This window comes from Lithobates pipiens, unplaced genomic scaffold (assembly GCF_037356315.1).
Source record: "Lithobates pipiens isolate NorthernLeopardFrog02 unplaced genomic scaffold, aLitPip1_a1.2 Scaffold_8, whole genome shotgun sequence".
NCBI classification, from domain to species: domain Eukaryota; kingdom Metazoa; phylum Chordata; class Amphibia; order Anura; family Ranidae; genus Lithobates; species Lithobates pipiens.
In genome coordinates, this window is record NW_027507903.1 from 375,730,920 (window position 1) to 375,758,257 (window position 27,338).

Below are 27,338 nucleotides of genomic sequence, written 5' to 3' on the forward strand. Positions count from 1 at the left end.
AATAGCAGAAAAATATAAAAACAATGAATTAACTAAAGTAATGCAGGACCTGTTCAATCCCATATTAGGGAGGGAAGAGGCTGAAACATTAAAACTGGACAGCGTTCGTAGGATCACAAGATACCAACCTCAGGCGAATGAAAATCCAAGAGATATAATAGAGAGGCTCGCTCCTAAGAAAGTATGGGGACTGAGCAACATCTAACTAGATGCCGGCGGTCCCATGCGTGGAATATGGAATTTGTTCACTCACCAATAAGGAAGAGTATTGGAAAGGGGGGGGGGGGGGGGGAGTGTGGGGGATTAAGAGGGTTCCCCCCCCCTTCTTTTTTTGGGCCTCTCAGAAAGGTATCTTCTCCCCCCTGAAAGGTGCCAAATGTGACACCGGAGGAAGGGGGGGGTGGTGGCAGGGGGAACCAGAAAAGCAGGGCCATTTTTGGGTGGAACTCCGCTTTAATATGCTTTCTGTAAAATTGATTTTTAGATTGCTTTGGTGATGGTTTGCTTTTATCTCCTTTTCATTAGGAGCCCTTACATGAGTGGTTATGCAGTGATTATACAAGTGTGGATTTTGTTACTGTGTTGGCACAGATTAGTGGTTAGGTCTTAATTCTACACGCCTGCTCTTTATACAATGTGAAGGGGTATTTGATGACTTCCTATATCTATATCTTTATTGGTTACTTTGCCTCAGTGTTTCCTAACTGGTGAAGGGCAAATTGAATTTGCAACACCATTTGATTGCAAAGAAATCTTTCCGATGCACTGTATAATTTTAAATAAAACTCACTCTTGCACTCTGGCCAGCAATTAGCTGGTCATCTTCAGTCTGAATACTAGTTCGACTTCTTACATCAAAATCTTCAGTCTCAAAATCAGAATCATCCAACTCTTCAGGTGTCTGTAACAAAATATTTAATTATTAATGTTTTGCTGTGCAAAATGACAATAAAAGTTATACATTTAGTGCTATTTCTCAAACACTACAGTGTTTATATCTACAAAAGGAAACTCAAGGATTTTGCATAATTTTTTCATCCACCACGTGCCTCTTCCCCTGACGTCTCTGTCAAGAGCAATGGCACAACCATCCATACATGCTGGGGTGCTAGGTGTTATCCTGGACTCTGAACTCTCCTTTCAGCCCCACATCCAATCCCTTTCCCAAGCTTGCCGCCTCAACCTCCAAAATATGTCCCTTCCTAACCAATGAAACCACAACGCGCCCGATTCACTCCCTGGTTATCTCTCACCTCGACTACTGTAACTCCCTCATTGACTTCAAATTAGACTATCCCCTCTTCAGTCCATCATGAATATTGCTGCCAGACTCACCCAGCATCTACTACCCCTCTTTGCCAATCCCTCCATTGGCTGACACTCGCCCAACAAATTAAATTCTAAATACTAACAAGTTACAAAGCCATCCACAACTCTGCTCCCAGCTACATGACTAGCCTAGTCTCAAGCATACCAACCTAATCGTCCTCTTTGTTCCTCCCAAGAGCTCCTGCTCTCTAGCTCCCTCGTTACTTACTCCCATATTCACCTCCAGGACTTCTCCCGAACCTCTCCCATCCTCTGGAATACCCTACCCCAATCTGTCAGAGTATCTCCAACTATCTTTTAGGCGATCCCTGAAAACTTCTCTTCGGAGAAGCCTACCCTGCTTGGGGATAGATGTGAACGTGTAACATAGGAAACTATGTTAAATGGACCATGGTACATATCTGAAAAACACACTTGAAATGCATAGGTGTGAACCTAGTGTTAGTATGAAAAGAACAATAGCTCAACTAAGAGCCAAAAGTGTGATAACGTAAACTGGAAATACTTTGGACAGATTCTTTACTATTTCATTGCTACCATTTGCACTTATTTCTCAACAGCTAAATCATACCCGTATCATCAGTACGGCCTTTCGAATATCACGAATGCCATCATACACCAATCTAGATGCATCAATAAACTCATTTTCATCCATCTGCTGGTTAGATTCTCCACTAAGGGCTTCCACTGCTGCCTCAACTTGCTCTGTGAACCGTGGCATAACTAAAAGGAGGAAGGCAAAAATGTCAATACATGTTTAGTACTCATTTAGGAGAATGCCTAAAGAGTGTCTAAGACGTTCTTTAAAACTCCATCATGCCTCCATATGACAAATGTCAGTGCGGGCGACAGATTTACTGTACCTGCTGGAATATCACCAAACAAAAAAGTGTTATAGTTTATCGAATTCCCCTTATTGTGTTCTACACTTTGATGAGTATTGGGTCTGTATATGGATGAAACCTAAAACGGAGCTTAGTAGACAACCATGCATTATTTAGTATCAGTTTGAAGAATTCATAAATTTAAACCTTTATTTGACACCCAAAAGCTGATCCGGCTTATGGTTTTGGCAGTCAAATATATCCCTTAATACTGGGCTTAAAATTTCGAGTCCTGAGCTACTAGCCAGGCCTCAAGGGTTACTCGCCACCAGTTGCCCCACCCAACCCCTACCCTGCCCCTATAAATTATCTCATGAAATTACACTTTAATGTTTTATGCAATTAAGTTATAAAAACATTAACAAATTTATCCATGCCCGCATGTGCAGCCTGTGTCCCATATGCAGCCTACCTGCGGAGGGGAAGAGAGGAGAGCCGCCACTGGATGATCAGAGCAGAGATCACAGCTTTCTTTTCAATAGCTGTGTTTTCCCCCACCACGCGCCATCATATAAGCCCTTCCCCTTGTCCGGGAAACTTTGATACATGTTACCCAGATTGGACGGGTGATCTGTCTATCAAAGTCCCGGAAAAAGAGGAGGGGCTTATGTGACAGCACGCAGCGGGGGAACACAGCTATTGAAACCAAAGCTGTGATGTTCCCTGCTCTGATCATCCAGCCGGCGGCTCTCCTTTCTTCCCCTCTGATCGATTGGCGGTGCCCGCCCCCCCCCCCCCCCCCCCCAGCTACCAGGCAGCCTCTCTCTCCAGCCCTCAAAATTCACTCACAAAATGCGTGCGCGAGTGTAATTCTTGAGGGCTGCCTTAATACATCACTTCACCTGAATTTAACCTCTTATGTCTGATAAAAAGTGCCCCCCACCACACATTATATTCCCTTTAATATCACATCAATATCCCATTTTATACTATCCACTTGGGTGCAAAAAGTGCTTTGAGTTAAATTGCACCCAGCATTAAAAGATAATATACCATTAATACAACTGGGAAAAATATACAGACCAAACTTCTGTACAAGAAAACACAATGCTAGAATTATGCTTTATTTCTGACAGATGTGTTTTCAGCATTAATTTTACTATTCTGTAAAGGTTTGTTAATGCAGGTTTTTTAGTAGCTAAAAAAAAAAACATTTCCAGGCTAGCGATATTCAGGACCTATTCGTACAGACAATTGTATTAAAATCATACCAGTGTCTGACAAAAGTTTAGTGGCTTCCAGAACTTTTTCTGTGTAAACTCCTGGTTCATAGTTATCCATCTCAGAGGTGACAACATGTATAACTCTAGCTGCACGCCCACGGATTGCGCCAGCTGTACGATCCAATCCATCAACATCTTTTTCCTGAAGAGCTATTACACATTTATTAACATCTTCCAAAATATGGTTCTCTGAAATGTAAAAAAAAAATAAAAAAAAATGTAAAATTGAATTTGGATAGTAAGGATATACACAAATATAGTCACACATTTATACAACATAATCCTGATGTCATTTATTTTACCGCTTCCCTCGACATATGTAAAACCTTACATATCTTCATATATTCTCTTATTTGCTCACTTTAGGTCTGTTAAATGAACACAGAACTATTTAGTGTCCATGCTGTGGAAGTCAAAGTGGGAGTTACACAGACAACTGGGTAAGGCTGAAACCAATTCTTGAGCTTTCATTACACAAAAAAGGCATGTGGTGGTGGCATGGTCATTCCACAAAAATACATTACATGCATACTTTTTTTCTGCTCTGACATACACTAAGGTTAATCTGGTAAAAAAAAAAAAAAAAAAAAAAAGACACAAGTCCATCTAGTTCAGCCAATGCAAAAGGGTGGTGAAAAAAAATATATAAAGGTCATACATTCCTATAGCCACAGTTGATCCAGAGTAAGGCAAAAAAACAGCAAAGTATTAACCAATTTGCTCCAGCGGGGGAATAAATTCCTTCCTGATCCCCTGCTCTGTCCCTATAAAATTGGAGGAAAAAGGGATCTCCAACCCTGTGTCCAGGTCTGGATGATAACGAGCAGGGTGTGTGCCCAGCTGCAGACAGGCCATATAATGAAAGGATGTTGGGAGTAGAGGGATGGTGGAGTGGAGTAGCTTGAAGCTGTGTGCATGTCCAAAGAGCCCAAAGCTGTGTGCGTTGAAGGGTTGAAGCTGTGTGCGTCCAAGGAGTCCAAAACTGTGTGTTAAAGGGCTTGAAGCTGTGTGCGTCCAAGGAGCCTAAGACTGTGTGTATCCAAGCAGCTCGTTTGAGGGGCAAGTACCTATAGCAGCACTACTGCTGAAGAGTAGCCAGGTGGGCTAGCATTTTCGTTTGGATTTTTCTGTATTTAATTTAAGCTTGGACCCCTGCGTGGGATTACTGGATGGACTAATATTTTGTTTTCTTATAATAAACGTGGGCTACCAGGCCCTTAACCATAAACGCCTGTCTGATGTGAACTAAAAATTGCATCTACCAATTGAGCTAAACACCCCAATATCACAATATATATATATATATATATATATATATATATATATATATATATATATATATATATATATATATATATATACATATACACGCACACACACACACGCTAGCATCATATTATTTTAAAGCAATCTACTGAGCTGAACAAATTTTCACAGCTCTTACTGCTAAGAAACCTTTCTATTTTTGAAGCTCAAATCTCTTTTCCTCTAGAAATAAAGCATGCCCCCTCATCCTCAGTGATGACCTTATAGTGAATAACGCTACACCAAGTGCTCTATATGGACCACTTATGTATTTATACGTGTTGAGAATATACTCCCTTAATCTCCCATTTAAGACAGAATAAAGTCAGTTCCTCTAATCTATCCTCATGGTTGAGCTCCTCCATGCCTCTTATCAGTTTGGTTGCCCTTCTCTGAACTTCCTTCAATTCCCCAATATCCTTTTTGTGAACTGGTGCCTAAAACTGAACTGCATATTCCAGATAAGGTCGTACTAATGATTTGTTGATGGGCAAAATTAGGTCTCTTTCCCTGCTGTACATACTGCTTTTTACGTTTATTAGAAGTCAGCAGCTACAAAAAGTGTACACATTTACCTGTCCCACGATCCAGGGATGCAGCTGCCCGAACCCTCGCCCCTCTCCTTCCCCTCTTCCTGGCATTACAAGCGTGGGCTGGGTGCGAACTTCACTCAAGTCGCCTAGGCGGCTCAAGCGAAAGTGTGAGCTGGGTACCTGTCAAACTAGGTACCCCCCCCCCCAAAAAGGACATGCCAAATGTGGCATGTAAAAGGGGAGATTTCTTAAATCGGAACATCCACTTTTAAGGGGGAACTCCACTTTAATACAAGGACTTACTTCGGAAACTGCAGCTTGGCATTGCATGCTATTAACCACTTTCAGACCGGACCATTTTGCTGGTAAATGACCAGAGGTCTTTTTACAATTTGGCACTGCGCTGCTTTAACTGGTAATTGCACGGTCATGCAATGTTGTACCCAAACAAAATTTGCGTCCTTTTCTTCCCACAAATAGAGCTTTCTTTTGATGGTATTTGATTGCCTCTGCGATTTTTATTTTTTGCGATATAAATGGAAAAAGACCGCAAATTTTGAAAAAAAAATGATATTTTCTACTTTTTGTTATTAGAAAAATCCAATAAACTCAATTTTAGTCATACATTTAGGCCAAAATTTATTCAGCCACATGTCTTTGGTAAAAAAAAAGTCAATAACTGTATATTTATTGGTTTGCGCAAAAGTTGTCACATCTACAAACTAAGGTACGTTTTCTGGAATTTACGCAGCTTTTAGTTTACGACTGCCTATCTCATTTCTTGAGGTGCTAAAATGGCAGGGCAGTACAAAACCCCCCCAAATGACCCCATTTTGGAAAGTAGACCCCCTAAGGAAATTGATAAGAGGCATGTTGAGCCCATTGAATATTTTATTTTTTTGCCTCAAGCGATTGAATAATGACAAAAAAAAATTTTTTTTTTTTTTTTTTTTTTTTTTACACAAAGTTGTCACTAAATGATATATTGCTCACACATGCTATGGGCATATGTGAAATGACACCCCAAAATAAATTCTGCTGCTTCTCCTGAGTACGGGGATACCACAGGTGTGGGATTTTTTGGGAGCCTTGACGCGTATGGGGCACCGAAAGCCAAGAACCACCTTCAGGTTTTCTAAGGGCGTAAATATTTGACTTCACTCCTCACTACCTATTACAGTTTTGAAGGCCATAAAATGCCAAGATGGCACAAAACCCCCACAAATGACCCCATTTTAGAAAGTAGACACCCCAAGCTATTTGCTGAGAGGCATGTGGAGTCCATGGAATATTTTATATTTTGCCACAAGTTGCGGGAAAATTACAAACTTTTTTTTTATTTATTTTTTTCACAAAGTTGTCACTAAATGATATATTGCTCACGCATGCCATGGGCATATGTGAAATGACACCCCAAAATAAATTCTGCTGCTTCTCCTGAGTACGGGGATACCACATATGTGGGACTTTTTGGGAGCCTAGCCGCGTACGGGGCCCCGAAAACAAAGCACCGCCTTCAGGCTTTCTAAGGGCGTTACAGTTTTGAAGGCCATAAAATGCCAAGATGGCACAAACGCCGCCCAAATGACCCCATTTTGGAAAGTAGACACCCCTAAATTTAGGGGTACACTAGTGAGACTAGGTAATAAATGGCGGGTGCCCTGAAACTATAAAAAAATAACTAACCAACCAGCGTCACCTGTAACCGATATATGGTGATCACTGGTGAAAGGGTTAACTAGGGGGCAATCAGGGGGCTTTATGCGGTAGTATATGGGGGTCCCTGGCGCTATAAAAAGCTGCGGCGAACCTAAATACCTACCTGCCTAACTAGCGTCACCTGTGACACTAATACAGCGATCAGAAAAATGATCGCTTATTAGGCTGGGTTCACACTGGAGCGATGCGGGAACGCCACGAATCCGCAGCAGGTTCCCGCATCGCATGCCTCCCGGCGGCAGTTCACACTGCCCTATGCGAACTGCTGGGAGTGTCAGTGAAATGTTAATGACACCCCCAGATCAGTTCGCATATCGCAGTGCGATCTGCAAACTCGGATTGCATGGTGTGAACACCCATGCGATCCGATTCTGCTGCGGACCAAAAAAAGGGTCCCGTGCGAATTTGCGGCGGGTGCGGCGCGAATTCAGCCATACTATCTGTATGGCTGAACTCGAATCGCACAGAGATCGGATGCGATTTGCACTGCAGTGCGGTGCAAATCACATTCGTTCTCAAACCGCTGCAATGTGAACCCAGCCTTAGTGACACTGGCGACGGGGGGTGATCACTGGGTTAAACCTTTATTGGGGGGGTTAGGGGTGCACATTAGAACTAAAGGGGGCTAACCCCAACTGCCCTGACAGTTATTAGTCACAAATGACACCAATGCAAAAAAAATAAAATGCAATTGGTGTCACTGTGACTGGGGGGGGGGCAGGGGTAATTGGGGGGGTGTGAGTGTGCCTGGCATGTTCTACTGTACGTGTGGTGTGTTGGTGCAACTCACCGATCCTCTCTCCTCGGTGCCGGAACGAAAAATACCGACACGGAGGAGAGATTACATCACTTCCTCTCCTGTGAGGAGAGGAAGTAATGTCACGGAGCATTTCTATTCGTCGGGAGTGATCGCGAGGGGGTGGCCATGAATGAATGGCCGCCCCCTCATCCCGAACGAATGCCGACCGCCGCAGGCACCGGGGGGGGGGGGGGGCCCGATCGGGCCCCCCACCCGCGGGAAGGCAGGGACTTATATATACGCCCATATGCCTGCCCGTGCCATTCTGCCGACGTATATCGTCGTGCGGCGGTCGGCAAGTGGTTAAGCTTATGATCTATCAGAACACACATAACCTTCTCCACCATTGATTACCCCAGTTGTACTTTCTAGTAAGTAAGATGCATGCATATTCTTAGCCCCCCAAGTGCATAATTTTACATTTATCAACATTAAAGCCTCATCTGCCACCTAGTTGTCCAAATTTACCTGAAACAGCCAAAAAATCATCGATTGAGGTAATATCATCAACAGCATCAGTTAAAATACGAACTTGTCTTTCCCACTGATCTTTGAATAGGTCCATTGTTTCCTGTGCCACTTTACTATGTGGCTTGGCAGCAAGTGCCAAAGCAGCATTGATGACCTGCAAAACAGTTAATGGTTTATCACAGGTGTACCGTGATTATTAAAAAAAGCAAATACAAACATGTGTGCTCCCCCTAACCCCCCCCCCCCCCCCCATCCAAGTTGCTGTACAGTTTTCTGGTATTAAAAAATAAAATGTAAAATCGCCCTCTTCCTTTTCAAATACAATGACAGGGATGGAGGCAGTTACCCCTTAGGTTCTTGCTTTAAAGTCCCAAAACCCCTTAATTTTTCAATGATATAATTAGGGATGGAAGCACACGGCAGTAGTCAATGTACTATCTTGAGTAAACGCATGGCTGTTGATATAGCTGGCTTTGTGATCTTAGTACAACTTTCTCTTCTTTTTTTGTTGAGTAGGCTCATTTTATAGACTAGTGTATTTCTTGTATTTTTTTATGCACCCTTAGTCGTTTCATCTTGGTTTAGCATGTGTGCATTGGTGGCTGTTTAGTGGGTTCTGTTGAGCCATCCGTTTTTGCCTCTAGTCCAGGAGTTAAGATGCACACTGTGAGCTTCCCCCTTTTCTCCGCCTCCTTGTGCTGTGGGATGGGTGCATGCACCATCACTGCACATCAATGTCACGCTGTTTACGCCAAGCGTGAAGCATCCTCGTTGCGCTGCACTGCTGGCAGAGTGACATACATCTGTTAGCACACTGGGGAGTTGGGCTGGCGCTAATCGCCGGACAGCTGAGCCTCCCAGGTGAAAGCACTCCCATCATTGTTGTGCATGCCGGCGTGACAGAGGCTGGGCTGTGGTAGTGAACTTATATAGGCATCCTCCTTATTTGGTTCACACAAAACACACATTACTCCTCTCTCCCCACCTTGGACAACTTGCACTCCAATGGATCATGGTTTCCAGTTAACACTAGGTACACAATTTTCTTCATCATTCACCTTCTAAGCTGTTTGTGTTTTGTTTTTGATGTTTACTTCTGGTTTTCATTTGATTTCTACTTTTTCATCCATCTCTAACTTCTACCTCTGTATATAGTCACTAATGCACCTTATTTACACCGCTATTCCAAACAGATCCTATATACAGTTGTCCTCACAAGTTAACATACCTGGGCAGAATTTATGATTTCTTGGCCATTTTTCAGAAAACATGAATAACACAAAAACTTCTTTCACTCATGTTTAGTGTTTGGCTGAAGCCATTTACTATCAAATCAACTGTTTACTCTTTTTAAATCATAAATCGCAACAGAGACTACCCAAATGAACCCGATCAAAAGTTTACATACTCAGTTCTCAATACCGTGTATTCCCCCTTTAACAGCAATGACAGTTTGAAGTCTTTTGTGGTATTTGTGGATGAGGCTCTTTATCTTCTTAGATGGTAAAGTTGCCCATTCCTCTTGGCAAAAAGCCACCAGTTTTTTCGCTAAGTGTCTTATTTTGCATCTTGAAACAACTATGCCACGTTTTCAGAGTCCTGTATTTCACCTGAAGTTATTAGTGGGTTTTTCTTTGCATTCCGAACAATTTTCCTTGCAGTTGTGGCTGAAATCTTATTTGGTCTACCCGACCGTGGTTTGGTTTCAACAGAAGCTCTCATTTTCCACTTCTTGATTAGAGTTTGAACACCGTTTATTGGCATTCTCAATTCCTTGGATATCTTTTTATATCCCTTTCCTGTTTTATACAGTTCAACTACCTTTTCCCGCAGATCCTTTGACAATTTTTTCTTTCCCCATGACTCCGAATCTAGACACTTCAGTGCAGCACTGGATGAAAGATGCAAGGGTCTGTCCAGAAGCTCATTGACCTTTTATACACACAAATTACAAGCAAACAGATCACAGGTGAGGATGGTTACCTTTAATAGCCATTCAAACCCCTTTGTGCCAACTTGCGTGTGCATGTTATGAGGCCAAAATCACCTGGGTATGTAAACTTTTGACCAGGTCATTTTGGTAGTTTCTGTTGCCGTTATGATTTAAAAAGAGTAAAACACATTTAATTGATAATAAATGGCTTTAGCCAAACAACCATGAGTGAAAAGAAAAGTTTTTGTTTTATCATTCATATTCTCAAAAAAATGGCCAAGAAATCAAATTCTGCCAGAAGGAGTCGTCCGGTGACAAAGTACTGATTGAACGTAACGCATATTGGGGAGGAGCTACGCATGACGTCACCCACTGCTGCCCTACAGAACTAACAGGATTGTCGCTTTACATGCTGTGTTTTGATCATCTTTATGTGAGTAGTTTGTGTTTGAACACAAAAATTCTATCTTTTTTTGTTTAATCTTTGTTTATTAGACCAACAGTGTAAACAGTTTACAAAAACATAACAGAAGCATGTGCATGCATTTACAATCCTTATATTGCTATATTGTCCATGGACACACAGGGCCGATAACTTTAATGATGCACATTAAACAGTTTTATAAAAAAAAAAAAGACCTGGGTCTAGGGAAGTGTTCTCAAGCCTCTATAGCGAGGATTCCAAGGAAGAAGCATCGGGTTGACCCCAGATGGCCGCAAAAATTAAATCTTATACTTAAGCGTTGAGCACTTAGAACTTTTCTTTCTACCCATGACCTGGCGTCCTTGCCGAGATCTAAGGAGACGTGAGAGAGGTTTATGGTCCGTGTTAACCCTTTTGATACCCACTTGGGGTTCATGCCATAAGGTGAGAGTGATTAGTTAGACCAGAGGTGAAGGGATTGTCAGGCTACTGTGAGAAAAAACAAAAAAAACAAAAAAACAACAACTTGCATCAGTGTTAGTTTGAATTTAAAACTTATTTGTGTGAACTGTGAAGTTAAGCCATGGATTGTGGAAACTAACTAGTGTCGGGGGATTGTATATAGTGTATATCACATTTACTACTGACTAATGCAGAGTTGCAATGCAAGGAGATCAGCTAAAAAGTAGTTGGATCTGCATGTGCATTATAATTAAATCAAAATTAGTCGATTAATCGATTAACCACTGGCAACAAAAGCAAGTACACCCCTAAGTGAAAATTGGTTTCAACAGAACCCCTCATTTTCCACTTCTTGATCAGTTTGAACACTTATTGGCATTCTCAATTCCTTAGATATCTTTGTATATTCCTTTCTAGTTTTATACAGTTCAACTACATTTTCCCGCAGATCCTTTGTCAGTAATTTGTGTGGACACCATCATTTTCCAGCACTGCTTTAACCCTCTTATGCATGGAGTTCACCAGAGCTTCACAGGTTGCTACTGGAGTCCTCTTCCACTCCTCCATGACGACATCACAGAGCTGGTGGATGTTAGAGAATTTGTGCTCTTCCACCTTCCATTTGAGGGTGCCCAAATAAGTTTATCTTGGTCTCAGACCACAGGACATGATTCTAGTAATCCATGTCCTTAGTCTGCTTGTCTTCAGAAAACTGTTTGCAGGCTTTTCTGTGCATCATCTTTAGAACAGGCTTATTTCTGGGACAACAGCCATGCAGATCAGTTTGATGCAGTGTGCGGGATATGGTCTGAGCACTGATGCGCTGACCTCCTCTGCCGCAATGCTGGCAGTACTCGTACGTCCATTTCCCAAAAACAACCTCTGGATATGACGCTGCACACTCATCTTCTTTGGTCGACCATGACGAGGCCTGTTCTGAGTGGAACTTGTCCTGTTAAACCACTGTATGGTCTTGGCCACCATGCTGCAGCTGAGTTTCAGGGTCTTGGTAATCTTCTTATAACCTAGTCAATAAAATAGAAAAGGTTTTGGGGGAATAGGGACTTTCAGGAAGCAATGGCCTTGTAAGGTCATGTATTTCCATCCCTGGAGACTTTAAATTATATCATGATCTGGTAAGATCATGAATATCCATCCCATATGCATCGAAAAAGGAGGTATATTTACAAAAGGGGTGGGACTTTATATGAAGCTCCGGACAGCAAGAGAATGCTAGGATGACCAATGTGACCAGTATGAGAGTGAGCAATATCAAATTTAACACACCTGCTCACCAGTCACACCTGAGACCTTGTAACACTAAACGAGTCACATGACACAGGGGAGGGGAAATGGCTAATTGGGCCGAATTTAGACATTTTCACTTTTGTGTACTCACTTTTGTTGCCAGCGGTTTAGACATTAATGGCTGTGTGTTGAGTTATTTTGAGGGGGCAGCAAATTTACACCGTTATACAAGCTGTACACTCACTACTTTACATTGTAGCAAAGCGTCATTTCTTCAGTGTCGTCACATGAAAAAAGAAAAATATTTACAAAAATGTGAGATACTGTATATACAAACTTTCCTCACATAGGTCCCTTTAGGGTCATCACTTCCACCCTACATTAGGGTCATCTCACCCACTTTTGATTTTGTCTGTGCTGGTTGTCATTGCTCTTGAGTGCCACCACAGCTCCCAGAGGTGATGCTCTTTGGTGGGTTGGCAATCCTCTGTACCTCAGTGCGCAGATACAGAAGTAAATTACAAGGAACAGGGGGGTTATCGATCCCAATATAAGCGACTATATTTTTACAACCTTCGTAGAAATTTTTTATATATATATTCCGTTTTATTTTTAAACTTTTTTTTATAGTTTTATTTATTTTTTCCAAAGTTGTTCCTTCCCAGTTTTTCATATTTCTCAAATATAGAATTTTTAATTTTCTGAGATGTAGACCTGTATACTTTCTATTCCTAGACATTCCAAGTTTTTTTTTTCTCCTGATGAGCGGCTACAAGGATTGGAAACACATCAAGCTATCAAGTTTTATAATCATGGATCAACAAGATTCTTTATGACTCAATCCATGTGTATAACATATTACTATGGAATTTCTGTCATCATACCTCATTTCCCCCCACCCTTTTCACTTTGAAAAGCCATCATGTTATATATACATATACACACACACACACACACACACACACACACACGCGTATCAGCTACCACGTGTTTGTAATTATATATATATATATATATATATATATATATATATATATATATATATATATATATACACACACACACATACATACACACACACACACACACACACACACACACACACACATTTTTATTGGACTGTGCATTATTATGTAATTTAGGTGGACTGTCATACAAAAAAAGGTTTGTTATAGGAGGTTTTATGCGGCAAAAAAATAAATAGGATTTTTGCACTCACTGTAAAATCCTTTTCTCTGAAGTTCACCGACTGACAGCTCCATTAATCATGACCGTGGGGTTATTACGCCACCTTCAGGACAGGACTAGGCAGAACATGTTATACTAGTAAACTAGTAATAACCCCTCAGTCTGCTTCCTGCAGCTCAGTACGTCAACAAGCAGTATAACGTAAATCAATAGGAGGGGAGGGTGCTGTGTCAGTCAGTGAACTTCAGAGAAAAGGATTTTATGGCGAGTACAAAAATAGTATTTTCTTTCGTTCACTGACAGCTCCATTAATCTTGACTGTAGGGACGTCCCCAAGCAGTGTCATAACGAGGAGTGGGAACAGCAAAACAAAAACAAAAAAACACACCTCACCCACAACCAACGGTGTTCCCTAACAGGGGGTGTCACCATCTTAACTAACCACATCAGAATTTGCGGTCAACAAACGCAACAGTGTATTAATACTCAAAAGTAACTTTCTTTAAAAAAGAGGAAAGAGTATTGAATTGCAACATTACACGGCTGCCTGCAAAACTTTGCGTCCTAAGCATGCATCCGAAGATGCGCTTACACCCACTTTGTAGAATTTGGTAAAAGTGAACGAACAACCAAGTCGCCACCTTACACTGAACGAACAACCAAGTCGCCACCTTACACCCTTCAGCGACTGACGCTTGATGTAGGAAAGCCCAAGAGGCTCCAATTGCCCTGGTTGAATGGGCCGTAACAGGAAAGCGGGGCACCGGTCCCTTCAAGGCGTAGGCCTGTACAACAATCTACCTGATCTACCTGATCCACCTGCAAATGCCAGCCGACGAGACCGCCATACCCTTTTTCGGACCAGCTACCGAAACAAACACTCTGACTTCCGTAAGGGAGCCGTGACAGACAGATATAACCTTAGAGCCCGGACCACGTCCAGGGAATGAAGGACCGCCACCTTAGGATGTGTCGGTTTAGGACACAGAGATGGTAACACAAGGTCTTCATTGATGTGAAAAGCCGAAACCACCTTCAGCAGAAAAGAAGGTTGTGGACGCAACACCACCTTAGCCTTATGGATAAACAAAAAGGGCGACTTGCAAGACAAGGCTGCCAGTTCTGAAACCCTCCTGGCTGATGTAATGGCCACTAGGAAGACCACTTTCTGCGAAAGAGTCAACAAGGGAATTTCCCTGATGTTCTCAAACGGCCGTTTCTGAAGCGCCGATAGCACCAAGTTCAGTTCCCACGGGGGCAAAGGTGGACGCACCGGAGGGACTACATGCTGGACCCCTTGAATAAAAGTGCTCACTAGAGAGTGAAATGCCAGGGGTCGTTGAAAAAAACAAAAAAAAACAAACAACCAAAGCTGATATTTGTCCCTTAATGGTGCTTAAAGTAATTTTCTGGAACCTGGAAATTGAATAGGTGCATGGACGCCACCCCTTCTCCTCACACATGTAGATGCAAGCCTTCCAGGTACGATGGTATATCTCCCGAGAAGAAGATTTTCATGCCCATAACATAGTTGAAATCACAGAGTCTGACAGGCTGTTTCCATAGCACCTGGCTCTCAACAGCTATGCCGTTAAATCCAGCGATGGTAACGCAGGATGGAGAATCGGACCTTGACACATAAGGTCTTCTCACAACTGAGATTTGTCCCATTTTGTCAATATCTCCGTCTGCAAGACTCTGGTGTGAAACTGAGCGTATGGTACCGCCTTGAGACCACCATGAGGCCCAGAACTTGCATGTAGAAGCGCAATGATGACCACCTGCAGTTCATCAATAGTTTTACCGTGGCTCAGAGTCTGCAGTTTGTCTGAAGGGAGAAAAAAAAAAAAAAAAAACACTCTTCCATGGAGTCCAGCAGTAAGCCTACGTACTCCAGCGCGGAGTCGGTAAGAGCACCGACTTTTTTAGGTTGAACAGCCACCTAAATTCCTGCAGGGTTTGCATAGTGATCGCCACATCCTCCTTTAATTCTGAGGCGGAAGATGTTCTCAGGAGGAGATAGTCTAGGTAACCTACGATTGCGAACCCGCGTTGTCGCAACAATGCCAAAATCAGAGTTAATACCTTGGGGTGCTGATGCCAAGCCAAAAGGCAGAGCCGCAAACTGGTAGTGGGCTTCTCCAACTGTGAATCGCAGAAACCTCTGATGCCGGAGGCATATGGGTATGTGCAGGTACACATCCTGGATGTCCAAAGATGCCAGGGTAGTCCCCTTGATGGAGTGCAGTGACTACTGAGCGAACAGATTCCATTCTGAACCTCTGTACTTTTATAAAGCAATTGAGGGCTTTCAGGTCCAAGATTGGACGTACCCCTTCCTTTTCTCTAATCGTCTGTCCAGGACAGCACTAGAGAGATTAGGCTCCACCTCTGGAGGCAGGAAACACATCATCAGACCGTCAAAGGGCGGCACCTGTCCCTTCTCCCTCAATCTTTGCGTTTCCTCCACCGGAGGAGGAAGCTGGATTGGAGCTCTCCTTCCCCTGAAACTGGGATAGCCCATGTGAGAAAGGGAAGGAGGTCTGTGTACCTGGGCAAACAGGATGACTGACATCTGGGGTCCCCCGGTCAGGTTAAGCGCAGCTGTGACTGGTGCTCTCCTCCCAGATAGCCCGGGGAGGGCTGGCGTAGCCCGTCTGACAGCCGAATTGAATTTAGCGCAGGTCAGGCACAGGCTTTGAGTTCCGGCCTGTGAAATGCAGGAGGGCGGCGGGGACTTCCGGCGAACCACTTCCAGGTCGCACAGCGAGCGCAGATGGTGGAACCAGGTCACCTTATTTGAAAAGTGCCAGCCACAAGACTACTGTGCTGCACCACAGGCTTAAAGGAAAAGCCTCCAGTCGGTCAGGCAACTTCCGAACGGAGCATGGATGCAGCCAAACCAGCTCAGGTAGGCAAACATAAGGGTGTCTTGTACCTACAGGGCTGGGGGGGGGGGGGGGGAGCAGGTGTGTGATAGACAGGTTAGGTGGTCCTCCACTTAAACAGGATCTGGACTAAAGTGTTTTTGCGAATCCTGTTAGTGGCTGGTGGGGTGCACATAGGCGTTTGGTGAAGGCATCCCCTTTTCTGCTAAGGTTACGCTGATGGTAGCTTGTCTGTTTCCCCTCCTTTTCTTCTCTCCTCTTGTCTTAGGCTCTGCCCAAAGAACTGGAGAAGTTGGGGGGGGGGGGGGGGGGGGGGAGAAGAGATGTCCATTGTGTATGAACAAATTTAAGGAGGGATGGATTAAGCCCCTCTGTAAACCCGGCATAGATAAGTTGATTTACAAGGAGGCTACAGGGGCTTTTAAGGAACTGATTTCTGGGGTACAGAAAGAAAATGCAGTCCATCAAGACAATGCTAGTGAACCTCGAAACTCCAAAACCAGCTGCAGTTCCCACTGCTTCCACCCCTGAGGGTGACGAATCAGGGGAAGAGGAATTAGATTCTCTGGATGGCCTGAGTGAGACGGCATCATCCAGAGACATTCTGACTCAAGGGACAAGCTCACCCAGATACAGGCTCTCACGCGAGGAGGTTGATGCCTTATTAGGGGATGATTTATGAGACTCTCAAAATGAAAGAAGAGCAAGTCTCCCTGTTCTTGCATGACCAGATGTATCAAACCCTGAAAGAGGATCCAACCAGGGTCTTCCCGGTTCATAGCACATTAGTGGACTCCATTAAGAAAGTCGGTGGAACCGGAGAAAAAGCAATTTTTTGTTCAAAAAGTCTGAAGAGGAGGCTCCCCTTCAGTGAGGACCCCGTCTGTGTCTGGAAAAAGGTTTCTAAGGTAGACGCAGCCTTCTCCCAGTGCGCTAAATGAACAGACCTCGCCTTTGAGGACGTGGGTGTCCTTAAGGAACCCATGGAGAAAAAAAAAGGATGGAGGTGCTGTTAAAAAGGTCATGGGCGGTAGCCATGACCAATTTAAAGCCTGCGATGGCCACAATAGTGGCTCGCAATCTGGAAGTCTGGCTGGAACAATTGCAAGGACATTTAGAAAGTGGGGCCTCTAGGAAGGAGATTTCAGATTCCCTTCCTATGCTGCATAACGCAGCATAGGAAGGAGATTTCAGATTCCCTTCCTATGCTGCATAAAGCAGCATAGGAAGGAGATTTCAGATTCCCTTCCTATGCTGCATAAAGCAGCAGACTACATGGCAGACGCTTCTGCAGAGTCAGCAAAGACCGCTGCCCTCGTAAATTCATCTCGCAGGGTACTATGGCTAAAATCCTGGTCAGGGGGGACCTGGCCTCAAAAAGGTGAGGGTATGTGGTATCCCCTTTGAGGGAAACCTCTTGTTTGGGCAGGATCTAGAGAAGGGTCTGGATCGCACTGCTAACAAGAAGGCCTTCCTTACCAAGACTAAAAAGGCACCAGGGAAACACTTTTTTCATCCCCAAAGGCAGGGACAGTCACAAGGACAGACCTCTAAAGGGTCAGTTCCTAAGAAAGTGAGGAGGAGGAAAAAACAGATTCCGTGGGGGGGGGGGGGGGAGACTGGGGCAGTTCCTCCAACAGTGGGAAAACACTAACCCAAATACCTTTATTCTGAGGATAATCAGGTAGGGTTACCAAATACAGTTAGAGCACACACCGCCTATCAGGATGTGTGTTACCTAAACTCCCAGAGATCCTCAGAGGGCAACGGTCTTAATGTCTCAAATTGGCGATCTGGTGGATCAACGGGTGCTTGTTCCAGTGCCACGACAGGAGGTAAACCGCGGTTTCTACTCGCATGGCTAATTTTGAATTTAACGTTACTAAACAAGTGGGTAACAAAAAATTCCATATGGAAACAATCTTTACAGTAAGATCAATCCTTCCCCCAGACTGTTTCATGGCCTCCCTCAATCTGAGGGACACCTACCTACACGTCCCCATTCATGAGGACTCAAAAATATCTGAGGATAGCGATTCAGTGGGGAAGGCAGACCCGACATTTTCAGTTCAGGGCCCTGCCATTTGGCCTATCCTGCTCCCCCAGGATATTTACAAGAGTTCTGGCGAAAGCATTGGCTCCCCTAAGACTGAAGGGGATCGAGGTCATACCATATTTGGTCGACCTTTTACTCTTTGCCCCTGCCAAACTACAGGGAGATCTGCGGACAGCCATCTCCTTCCTAAAATGACTGGGTTGGTTGATAAACGAGGAAAAAAGTCACACCTAATCCCGACAAGCCTTACAGTACCTGGGCTTCTTGGTGGACTCGGTAACAAAAATTCTCACAGAGGAGAAAGCAGAAAGGGTGAAGGCAACTGCAACTTGGTTGTAAACCAAATCGGGCAATTTCCCTCCGCTCAGCTATGTTGGGACTGGGTCTGCTGGTGGCAACAATCCCTGCGGTTCCTTGGGCAAGGGACCATTTCAGGTGCCTTCAGGCTTACATCCTGAACAGCTGGGACGGGGGACAAGAATCCCTAGAAATGACTATCCACCTATCTTCAAGGACTAGGAGGTGGTCTCTGTGGTGGAGAATGGAAGAGAACCTAGTACAGGGTGCTGTTCGCATCACTAGGAATGCCAGTGCTTAGCCCAAGGACGCTGGGAGAAAGCAAAGACCCAAAAGGTCAGCCAACTGGAGAGAGTGCCAGGCAGATCGCATTAAGCATTAAGAGCATTTGCTAGAGATCTGAAGGGCCACCACATACAAGTCCTCTCTGACAGCGTGGTAGCAGTCTCATATCTAAACAAGGAACGGGATGCCCGTCCTTAATCAGACTAACAGGGATGATCTTGCATTGGGCAGAGAAAAACCTAGGGTCGGTCTCGGCAGTCCATCTGAAAGGAGTGGACAACCACCTGGCGGATTTTCGGAGTTAAGTGTGCGAATCAGAAATGTCCATAAACAGGGAATTCTTTCAGCTGCTAGTGCAGAAGTGGGGTCTCCCAGAGGTGGACTTGTTCGCCAACAGAACAAAACGCCCAGGTTCCAGTATACTTCTTGTTAGAGAGAGAAGCAGGGACCAAAGGGATAGATGCCTTGGCACAAAAGTGGGCCTTTCTACACCTTTCCCCCATTCAAAACTTATTTCCTCTAGTCCTGAGGAAATTAATTCAAGAACGGACCACGATGATATTAGTGGTTCCATATTGGCCTCCCATAATGCTGCCCAAAAAGGGAAGATCTGCTGTCCCGGGCCCAGTGCCGTTATCAGAAATACAGACTCTAAAGTTATCGGCTTGGTGTCTGAGGAAAGCCTCTTTGAAATCTAAAGGGCTCTCAGACAGGGCGGTAAAAACAATTCTTTCCAGTAGAAAGAAGGTAACCCAAACAATTTTTGTTAAATATTGGAAAGTTTTTTGTTCATGGTTAGATGCCAAGGTGGCGTCTAAGTATCTAGGCAGTCTTGGAGGTTTTACAAGACGGCGCGGATAAAGGACTGGCCATTAGCACTTTGAAGGTACAAGTTGCGGCCTTATCGTTTTTTTTTTTTTTTTTTTAGAGCATCGTCTTCTTAGTGGCTATATCCATAGCTAGACTCATTAGCGAGCTTCAGGCACTTTCCATAAAAGAGCCCTTTTTACAAATTTTTGAAGACAGGCTGGTGCTTCGCACAGACCCAGGATTTTTGCCTAAAATTGTGATAAAATTCCATAGACCTCAGGAAATTATTTTACCTTCATTCTGTGGATCCCCCACCAATCCAAAGGAAGTAGAAATCCACCAACTGGATAGGAGAGCCTGTGTCTTACAGTATCTGGAGATGTCGCAAAGCATTAGGAAATCAAACGCACCCTTTTATTTTACATGCGGGTAAAAAATTGGGGTCCCAAGCTTCAAAAAACACAATTGATAGATGGATTAAATAGGCTATTGTGGAAGCTTACAAAATGTATGAAAATGGAATGTCCTTTTTCCCCCATGGCTCATTCCACACGGGCACTATCGGGCTCCTGGGCAGAGCAAGCTGGAGCAACACCAGAACATATCTAGTTTGACCATGTTGCTGCTCGACACTTAACTTTCATGAAGCCTTATCGATTGGACCCCATCTCAGTGCAAGACCAAGCGTTTGGGAGAAAAGTCCTCCAAGCGGTAGATTTACCGGTAACTGTTTCTAGTAGTCGTCTAGGACAGCAGGGATTCCCTACCTATATGCTGTGATAATGTTGGACAAGTGTTTGTGTTGTTTCAGAAGCCGTTTCGGGGAAGTTCTTGGTTAAAGACTGAGGGAGAAGGGAAAGGTGCCACCCTTTAAAAAGGTTGGATGATGCATTTCCTGCCTCCGGAGGTGGAGCCTAATCTCTAGTGCTGTCCTGGATGACTCCTAGAAACAGTTACCGGTAAGTCCAACTCTAGTTTTTGGGGAATACAAACTGGAGTAGAATCCCTGGAACCTTTCCGACTCCGGAACAGGCACCATCACCCCGCCGCTTAGCAGGTCCCTTACCGCCCCCAATAGAGCCTCCCGGCGAGCCGGTAGTAAGGGTAAGGGTATGCTGGAGGGGAAGATCTGTTTGGTGGCCTATCTTGTAGCCCGAGGAAATTCGTTCGCAGACCCATTGGTCAGCCAGCCAAGAGGCCCACCGGGCTGCAAACTCCCGAAGGCGACTCCCCACCCGAGAGAGGGGCGGGGCAAATCTTCACGCGGTAGCCTTTTGCTCGCAGGCTTGCGGTTCCCGGGACGCTTTCACCCCTCAGAGGTCGTCCTGTCAGACTGGGAGCGTTTAGCCAAAGTCCCAGACGGACGAAAAAGCCTCTTAAACGGAAAATGAGGGCTCTTGCCTGCGGTGTGGCTCCTTAGTCTTCCTGGCCTGTGGGAGCAAGGTACTATTCCCACCTGTGACATTATTAATGTCATCCAACGAGGCTCCAAAAAGCCGCTCGCCAAGGGTAGATCCGTCAAGGGTTTTTTTTTTGTTTTGTTTTTTAAGATGCCTGGTCCGCAGACCAGCATAATAGGCAAATCAGGCCCAACAGCACCACTGCTAACACTGAAGCCCTGGACAGCAAGGGAAGCATATCCAGGGCCACATCACAACGTACTTAAGGCCGTGCACGAACTGGTCTGCTAGTTCCACGCAGACAGGAGTAGCCTGCTGCTTCTCCAATTCGTGGTGCAAAAGTTTTGCCTATTCAGTAAGTGTCGGCGACACGTGCTGTGGCCATTACTAGTCGTATTGCTGACCCCACAACCGTAAACAAGGAACAGGCCATGGCCTTCCTGTCAGTAGGGTCCTTAAATGCAGGAGTCCCCTCTACGGGGATCGTGGTTACTTTTTTTTAACCTGGATACTGGGGGGTCCACAACCAGAGGAGTCAACCATTTTTTAAGAAGGCTTTTCTCAAAAGGGGTAGCGCACCGCCATTCTTTTAGGGACTGAAAAAGGTCCATTGCGGGCTTCCCCATTCCTTGTATACGAACTTATCAAAATAAGTCAGATACGGAAACACCTTAGGTGCACAGGCTGGCTTACGGGACCCAAAGGGGACCGCTAGTTCAGCAGAGGAACCTGCTGTATCCTGAATTTTCAGGTTATCGCGCACAGCTGTGATAAGTGCTCCAACGATTTGTCTTGCGTGGACCCGGACAGGGACTCATCCTCACTGTCCGATCGGTCCTGGTAAGCTACAGAGCAGGGGCCGCCAGTCTCCGAGCTCTCCCTGGAGAAAGGGGGGACAAGAGCCGCTTTTTACCACTTTGCGCCCGCATAGGCCTCCACCCTGGCAACTAACATTTCAAGGACCGCCTACAAGGCACTGCACTGTTTGCAGATGAGCCGGTTGCAATTCCAGGGAGTCTGCCACCCTTGGGGACATAGGACATGTGCACAATCCCACCCTCCTAGCTGCTGCAGACTGAGGGGCCCCCACTGCAGGTCTCACCCCGACCGAGTGCTGCGTCATTCAGTTACAGGTGTCTGCGTCCAGTATCATCTCCCAGGTGCCCTGAGTGAAAAACTGCACTGTTCTGAACTGCAGGGACCAACACGGAGCAAAAAATAAATAAAAAATACTGGGCTACAACAAAATGGCCACCGGCCTCCCTGTATAAAGGACATAATCACTGAGAAAATGGCTGCCTAGCTACAGAAAAATGTCCCGACCATGCTTTCCACTGAGGCACACCAAAAATGCCTGACAAACTGTACACAGTGAAAGGACAGAGAAAATGGCGGCAGAACAGCGCTATGGCGATCAGCACATGCAGACCTTCAGACACCCAGTGGGGAGACCACAGACACCCAGCGCAGCCCCCAATCTAAGATGAGAGCCCCCCTGGGGACACCTGGCTACAGGTACACGCACCGCTCAGCAGCCCATCGTGCAGCATCCCCCATGGAGGGGGGGGGGGGGGGGGAAGGAAAATAGGGACAGGGAGAGAAGAGAGGGACCCCCTAATCAACCTCCTAGGGAATGCCCCCGGCTGCTCAATCCCGCCGAGGCAGGGAGAACTGTACTCACCATCCGGACGAGCTGGGGACATCCCGTCACAGACCAACTCTCTGAGCAGTATGAGGTGGCTGCTGATCATGGCATACTGTGACAAGGACAGCGGTAGTTTGATCATATGTGTGTCCCGGAGCATTGCTCTCACCGGGCCGCCCCTGGAGCCTGAGGGGCATGTCGTGGCCGACCCAGCGCATAGCTAGGGTCTGCACACGCTCAATGGCCAGGCTGGAGAGACTACAAGGATCTAGATTATCCAGCCCATCACCCAGCTGGCTGTTGATAGCAGATCACAGGATCCTTAACATCTTGCACAAAAGGCAAACATTCAGCAAAAAAATCCCAGGACCGATGGTCCTGCAAGGAGCTTAGGTCCATCTACTTCACTAGGCAGAAAAGAAACTGAGCTGCAGGAAGCAGGCTGAGGGGTCATTACTAGAGGGACCGCCCCCTGGGAGGAACTGTAAAGTTGTTTTTTCACATGTATAATATATTCTGCCTAGTCCTCTCCTGAAGATGGCGTAATAACCCTACGGTCAGTCAGTGAACAAAAGAAATATTATACAAGAGCTCATACAATGTAAATAAATAAAACTTCCCAGTCAATATATATATATATATATATATATATATATATATATATATATATATATATATATATATATATATATATATATATATATATATATATATAATCTCTAATATATATATTTAGATTTTTTCATGCGGCAGTGGGGAAAGTAGAGCAACCTAAAATCCAGCCAGGAGGAGAGAGACACAGAAACCTGCTTTATACAGCTAAAGTAGGCAAGATATAGATAAATTGACACTGGAGTTGTGATTTATTTACATGCACAATGCATCTGTTTTGGGGAGGAAAAGCTGGAGTTTTTTAAATCAATACATCAATGCATAAAAAAAAAAAAATAATGCATAACAAAAAATATGCAAATCAAAAAAAGATGCATCAATTCAATACATCATTAGTTCTTCCAACAAAAGAAAAAATAGATGCAAAATGAATCCAGTACAAAATGAAGTATAATAAATTAATCAGAATTCCTTGAAAGTGGGGAGATCACATAAGGATCATGGCAGAATCTGCAGCCATGACTCCAGCATCTTTCTTAAGGCTCCATTCACACCTGAGTGATTGGAATCGTGTAGATTCTGCTCACGATTCAAAATTGCACAATGCTTGTGTGATGCCACTACTTCTTAATGGCACCCCAATCACAGCAAATAGCAATGCTGTCATTTTAAAAGAAGATAAAGCTCAGTTTTGAGCGACAAGCATTGTGTGACTGGGGTGCCATTAATCTCCCTGGCGGTATCCCTGGGCGTGACTCTGGGTTGATTTTCTCTGCCAGGAGAGGTAACCCCCCCGAGTCACATTGCAGAGCTGCCAGCGGAGATCTTACCTTCTCCTGGCGCTCCAGCGATGTCCTCCGCTGTCCTCCCCTGTGCTCGCCGGCGAGATCACGGCATCTGACTTCCTGGTTCTGTTCCCTGTGAGCAGCAGCGGCACATGGGAGCGGAACTGGGCGGGAATTTCAAAAGTGAAACATGAACACAAACACATAAAAAGAAGTGATACACTGTAATCAGAGGATTACACTATCATCTCTGACTGATAAATGTACAGTGTCCCTTGCCTCCAATTTTTCCCAATAAACTATATCTAACATGGCATCAAAAAAGCGCCACTTTGCTACAATATCACCTTTGGACCAGCTGAGTGATAGCGGCAGCGACACAGAGTTGCTCGCAGAACTGAGCGATGGGGAACTGTGAGGAGATTTGTCATCTGACACTGATCTGGCAAGTGACAGCGGTGATGATCCTGCACTTGACCTCAGCGATGTGAGCACTTGGTGCCCTATTGACTGATATGGACCAGGTATTGCCACCAAGATTGCCCTTCACTGGATCACCTGGGTTGAAGGTAGATGTTGAACGTGACAATTCTCTGGCATACCTGCAATTATTCCTCACTGAGGAGGTAATTGACAAAATTGTCACAGTGACAAATCGCTACCAAGAGCAGCAATCCGCTACGCTGCATGCCAGGTTTTCCCGAAGCAGAAAGTGCAAACCGGTGACCAAAGAGGACATCTGGTAATTTCTGGAAACTCCTCATTCTTCAAGGGGTGGTGGGGAAACTGCTCCAGAAATGGTACTGGACCACCAGCAATAAATTACTGGCCACTCCGTTTTTTGGCACCGTGATGTCCAAATACCGGTTTTCACTCATCATGAAGTATTTCCACTTCACGAACAATGAAGAGTTTGATGAGGCCACGCATCCTGCACCCAAACTAAAAAAAAAAAAAAAAAAATCAGTGAGGTATGCCAAATTATCGTGACCAATTTCCAGCGGACCTACATGCCAGAAAGGAACATCAGCGTGGATGAGTTTGATGGCCTACAAGGGACGCTTAAGCTGGATACAGTTTATTGCATCCAAAAGAGCGCAGTTCGGCATCAAATCCTACATGCTTTGCGAGTCATCCACTGGGTACATCTAGAATTCGGTCATTTACACCGGTAAAGGCACAAAGTTCAACCCCAGGTACAGTGGCTATGGGATGGCCACATCATCTGTCCTTACACTGCTGGAGCCATTGCTGAACCAGGAATATTGTGTGACCATGGGCGATTTCTACACATCTCCGGAACCATTTGAGGTTTTGCTACAAAAACAAGGCCGATGCGTATGGTAACATTCAGCCTAACCGACGTGACATGCCATCTGTTTTCCAAGAAAAAAAAAAAAAAAAAAAACTGAGAAATGGTTGCCTGGCAGAAGGGTAAGATGATGGTGAGACAAGGACGTGTGTCTCATGAGCACTGTGCACAATACCTCCACTGCCATGGTCCACACAAAAGGTGGGAAAGATGTGCTGAAGCCGCAAGTCGTGATAGACTATAATTGCACTATGGGAGGTGTCGACAGAGCCGATCAGGCAATGATATGCGCAAACAGCAAAAAAAAAAATTATTATAAAAAGATTTTCCAGCATCTTCTGGAACAATGCCTTTGGAATTCATATATTCTGTACAGAGCAAAGAGTGACAAGCCTCTTGTTCATTCTGACTTTATCTGGAAGGTGGCTGAGCAGATTTTTGTCAAACACCAGACGCCATCAGTAGCTGTGAACAGACCTGGATGACGTGCTGTTGACGTTGCCAACCCAGAACGCCTAACAGGTCGTCACTTTATGGACTACATACCACCAGCCGCAAAAAAGGCAGCACCTACCAGGATGTGCGTGGTTTGCTGTTCAAAGAGAGATAGCAATGGAAAGAAAGTCCGAAAAGAAAGCAGGTTCCATTGTCCGGATTGTGACATCGGACTGTGTGCTGTACCGGTTTCAAAATGTATCACACTCAGGATGTTTATTGAATTTTATGTGTTTGACAAATTTCATTATTTTGCATTACATTATTGAATAAAATTATATTATTAGATTATAATTCATGATTTTGGGTTTCAAACTTTAGCACATCTGGGATGTCTACTAGAGTCTTGTTTAGTCAGGTTTAAGTAATTACTAAGAATTGCAGACATATAATACATAAAACCAAATTTCCATGCAAAAAAAAATGGTACTGCTTTTGGTACAAAATGCCTGACAATCATACCGCCAGGGAGGTTAACAAGCAGTGATTCCGCCTGCAATTCGGATCGCTCAGGTGTGAACGGAGCCTAAAGGATAGGTTAACATTTTTCCCCCTAAATTCCAGCTCCTCTAATGTATTATACCAATAATGCACCTCGTTTGCAGAAAGGAAAAAGCTTTCTATTCTCCCTAGACAAGGCTTACCTCAGTGTACAGATGAAAACTTCTATATTAGCCTATATTCGCGCATGCGCAGTAGGGAACCGGGAAATGAAGCCGAAAGGCTCCATTTCCTGATTCCCATACCCAAGATGGCGGCGGCAGGACCCGACAGACGACCTAACGATCGGCTTCGGGTGCCGACATCGCGGGCGCGCTGGACAGGTAAGTGTCACTATTTTAAAAGTCAGCAGCTGCAGTATTTGTAGCTGCTGGCTTTTAAAAAAAAAAAAAAAAAAAACGCGGAGTCCCGTTGGACTCCCGCTTTAAAAGAGCTAATAAAAGCCCTGGATGGCTTAACACCAATGTAAAAATTCATATAAAAGCAATGACGGCCTTCAAAAAATAAAACCACAAGGCTGAGGGGGGTCATCATAACAAGGTATGCAGCAGCCATACCATATTTGCCATAGCGTGGAATCCAATAGTTCATTTTACACACTTTTCAGATATTTGTAAAAGACATTGAAAGGCATTTATCACCTTCCTTCCACTTCACAACTATGTGCCACTTTGTGCTTGTCTATCACATAAAAATCACAATAAAATACATTTAGGTTTTTGATTCTAACATGA

The 27,338-nt window shown here is 44.6% G+C and overlaps 1 protein-coding gene across 1 annotated transcript in view; it reads right to left on the bottom strand.

Annotated features, from left to right (window-relative positions):
• Positions 1-27,338, bottom strand: part of CTNNA1 (catenin alpha 1) — a 185,718-nt gene that overhangs the window by 52,731 nt on the left and 105,649 nt on the right. Inside the window, exons 11-14 of the mRNA XM_077473713.1 lie at positions 8,261-8,417; positions 3,425-3,625; positions 1,901-2,052; positions 791-901 (exon numbers count right to left, since the gene is read on the bottom strand). Of these exons, the coding sequence (XP_077329839.1) occupies positions 791-901; positions 1,901-2,052; positions 3,425-3,625; positions 8,261-8,417 (621 nt within the window). The remainder of the gene's footprint in view (positions 1-790; positions 902-1,900; positions 2,053-3,424; positions 3,626-8,260; positions 8,418-27,338) is intronic.